Source organism: Hordeum vulgare, chromosome 6H (assembly GCF_904849725.1).
Source record: "Hordeum vulgare subsp. vulgare chromosome 6H, MorexV3_pseudomolecules_assembly, whole genome shotgun sequence".
NCBI lineage: Eukaryota > Viridiplantae > Streptophyta > Magnoliopsida > Poales > Poaceae > Hordeum > Hordeum vulgare.
Genome location: NC_058523.1, coordinates 153,053,138 through 153,057,154, shown reverse-complemented (window position 1 = coordinate 153,057,154; position 4,017 = coordinate 153,053,138). Strand labels below are relative to the sequence as shown.

At 44.5% G+C, this 4,017-nt stretch overlaps 1 protein-coding gene across 1 annotated transcript; it reads right to left on the bottom strand.

Annotated features, from left to right (window-relative positions):
* Positions 1-1,313: 1,313 nt before the first annotated feature.
* On the bottom strand, positions 1,314-3,578 carry LOC123405243 (serine/arginine-rich SC35-like splicing factor SCL30). The gene is made up of 6 exons (XM_045099007.1): positions 3,433-3,578; positions 3,237-3,314; positions 2,100-2,261; positions 1,982-2,025; positions 1,606-1,672; positions 1,314-1,488 (listed from the first exon to the last, which is right to left on the bottom strand). Exons 1-6 carry the CDS (start codon positions 3,576-3,578, stop codon positions 1,314-1,316), a joined length of 672 nt encoding a protein of 223 aa, XP_044954942.1.
* Positions 3,579-4,017: the final 439 nt, after the last annotated feature.

Below are 4,017 nucleotides of genomic sequence, written 5' to 3'. Positions count from 1 at the left end.
ATACCGAAGGACAAAGGGAATGACATACGGGATTATATGAATCCTTGGCACTGAGGTTCAAACAATAAGATCTTCGTAGAATATGTAGGATCCAATATGGGCATCGAAGTCCCGCTATTGGATATTGACCGAGGAGTCACTCGGGTCATGTCTACATAGTTCTCGAACCCGCAGGATCTGCACACTTAAGGTTCGACGTTGTTTTATGCGTATTTGAGCTATATGGTTGGTTACCGAATGTTGTTCGGAGTCCCGGATGAGATCCAGGACGTCATGAGGAGCTCCGGAATGGTCCGGAGGTAAAGATTGATATATAGGAAGTCCTGTTTTGGTCATCGGAAAAGTTTCGGGCTCATCGGTAGTGTACCGGGATTGCCGGGAGGGGTGCCGGGGACCATCGGGAGGGGTGTCACGCCCCAAGGGGTCTCATGGGCTATGGGAAGAGATAAACCATCCCCTAGTGGGCTGGAATAAGTTCCCACTAAGGCCCATAAGGTTTGAGAAGGAAAAAACACAAGGTGGAAAGAGCTTCCAAGTGGGAAGGTGGAATCCTACTCCAAATAGGATTGGAGTAGGACTCCTCCACCTCCAATTTCGGCCAAACCTTGAGGGTTTGAGGCTGCCTCTTCCCTCCCCCTCCATCCTATATATACTGAGGTATTAGGGCTGATTTGAGACGACTTTTGCCACGGCAGCCCGACCACATACCTCCATGGTTTTTCCTCTAGATCGCGTTTGTGCGGAGCTCGGGCGGAGCCCTGCTGAGATTAGATCACCACCAACCTCCGGAGCGCCGTCACACTGCCGTAGGACTCATCTACCTCTCCGTCTCTCTTGCTGGATCAAGAAGGCCGAGATCATCATCGAGCTGTACGTGTGCTGAACGCGGAGGTGCCGTCCGTTCGGCACTAGATCGTAGGACGGTTCGCGGGGCGGATCGAGGGACGTGAGGACGTTCCACTACATCAACCGCGTTTCTTAACGCTTCTGCTGTGCGATCTACAAGGGTACGTAGATCGGAAATCCCCTCTCGTAGATGGACATCACCATGATAGGACTTCGTGCGCGTAGGAAATTTTTTGTTTCCCATGCGACGTTCCCCAACAAACATTACCAGCTACAGATTAGTGTAAAAATCATGAGGAAGAGTAAATTTCAGCAGCTTTACACAATCAGTTACCAGGATGGTGTAGGCTGAGCTAAGTCACACAACAAACGAACCTCTGATGGGACGACTCGTGTACGACTGAAAGATGTCAGCAGATATAATATAACAATTGCTTATTGCTAAAAATGAACAGTAAAAATAGAACTTACTTTCCATTAGTATCAACATCACGCTCGCCGCCACTTCTACCAGCAGGAGAATAGGATCTCCGCTCGTCTTCTTCATGTCCCTTTGGCAGACACCTAGGAGACTGTGTGTGATGTGATCTTGGTGGGGAAGCAGAGTAATCCTCTCGCCGTCTTGGAGCAGGAGAGTATGACCTTTTAAATAATATAATCAAATATTTAGAAGAGAGTTGATGGATTCATGAACGATATGGGAGTAGCTTTAGGAATGTCATATGACAAGCGAAACTACATGACCTACTGTTGCCCTACCTTGATCTTGACCGAGGACGGCCACGATAGCGAGGAGAGTAGGAGCGTGAACGGGATCGGGACCTCCCTGAAATTTGTGAGGCCGTAAATAATTTGGTAACTTATGCTGCAGCAAAAATAATTCGATACATAATTTAAAATACTCAAAACACAGTAAACTGCAGAATGAAGCTTTCAGAATTCAAGATTTGTGAGGCCGCAAAAGGTCAAAAAATTCTATCCCAAAGCAAAGTCTAAGATGGGATAAACAGTCTAATAGAAAGCATGAATGAAGCTTTCAGAATTCAAGATTAGCATTTCAGAGTATGCAAGACTGCAAATCATACAACATTAATGATTCCATTTCCAAAAAAATTACAATGACATAAGAAAGTACCATAACGAGAATTACGCCTTTCAGGTTCACCAGAATAACCCCGTGCAAAGCAGCCAGTGCAAATGAGCACATAACATGAGATAAGGAAGAACTTCACAAGAATGGAATAGCATACGTGACTCTAGCTCTATTACGCATATCATCTGGCCTTTTCCGTGACTCGACAGCAACAACAACAGTTATCTCTCGGCCAAAAAATAATGTGTGGTTTAAGTGATATTGTGCATCAGATGCACCATAAGGGTCAACAAACTCCACAAATGCAAACCCTCGGGGATCCGTGCATATAACGATTCATTAGAAAAGGTAGGATAATATGGAAATTAATGGGATAAAAGACAAAAAAGAGGGCATGAAGTATTCATAAAGAATGTGTGTGCCTCTCATGTTACCATCATCTCAGTTCAAATGCAGTGTGCCCTCTATGATTCTTGACGAAGCACAATCAACAACTTACACACATTTCCCATCAAACGTGAAGCAAGTGTTGGAAAACACAGCTATGTCCAGGTCCTAGTATCCAAGTTTCTTGTACAAATTTCTTGTATAATGACTAAGTACGGTGATCCTCATAAAGAGTATCTTCGTAAAATCATTCGCTTCAAGTCCTCAATGTTTGAAAAGTCTCAAAAGTACTTGAAATGAACTTCGCTTCATTTAATCTTCTCATGGACTACCCAATACAACTCTCTTATCTTCTCTTCACGAAACTAATTTTCTCAAAACAAATCTTTGTCTTCATAAAAGAACTTCTTCATTGGGACAAGACTCTATCTTGCCAAGAAAATTAATTGTTAGGAATATAACAAAAATGTTCTTCAACAAATCAAGGGACTATACTTACATCAAACCGATACAATCCTGGCAACAATTTCAGAAAATAAACTATCATAGGACATGGGTGAATACGTAAGACAAGGTAGCATAAGCATTTCTAGATTAGTTAATCACACATTTTAGTGACAAGAATTAATCACTGAAGCACATGAGGATACTACAATGACTGGATCATTTTCATTGAGCCTAAACGCTAATGCACAAACATGGTTGCAAACCGACATCACACCAAATCTAAAAGACATGCTCACAACATCTCTTCATCATAAAAATGGTTGGGTATTATACCAAGCTTATGCAACAACCATGTAGATAAGCGTACAAAGTCCTCTTTTTCTATATTTCATATTATCATTGGAAAACAAGGCCAAAAGTTGTTTGCCAATTGCAAATAAATTATGCGAATACATAAACCTACCTGGTGTAATAATCCTTTGGCGGGTACACATCCCGAACAGGACCAAACCTTTCAAAAGGAACTCTAAGATCCTCCGGCCTGCCACAGTTAAGAAAACAAAACCAATGACAATACCATTGCAAAGTGAAATATTCTTCTTTCTTGAAAAAGCAGGTCATCAAGAAAGCCGTATGTATCCATGCCACAGTTTTTCTACGTGCAACTTAATGGGATGTTGCGGACCAAGAAGCTTCCTGAACCCTGCTCCCTCCGTCCTCCATATCCCCTCCTTGGGGGACTTCTACCTCTGCCACCATATCCCCTCCTTGTGGGGCTCCGGTACTGGGGGCTGTACCTCCTCATTGCTTTGCCTGTAATTACATACAGTTAAAAGATGTTAGGTGTTGGATGCTATGGCATGAATAGTCGTAGATTGCAAACACCGAAGAAGGTAATGATGTAATATTATAGTTTGTTTGGTCGCACCACACAAAGCACATGGATTTTCTTGATTAAGACAAAGCAAAATCTGCAAGAGGTTGAAAGTTTCCCGTGGACTTGCAGGCAAGCTAGCGCATAGGAAACTTTTCTATGATTTCCAATCCCACCTTGTCCTCCCTTCCTCGTTGGACGCGTCGAGCGGGTCGGGCAGGGCGTCGTGCAGGTCGGCGAAGACACGGGCCCCGGCGGCGGCGGCCTCGGCGGCGACCTTGCGCAACGAGCCGCCGGAGCGGGAGGAGATGAGGCGGCTGAGGTCGAGGCCGGAGACGATCCCCGACGGCGCGGTCTCGAGGGCCTCCCG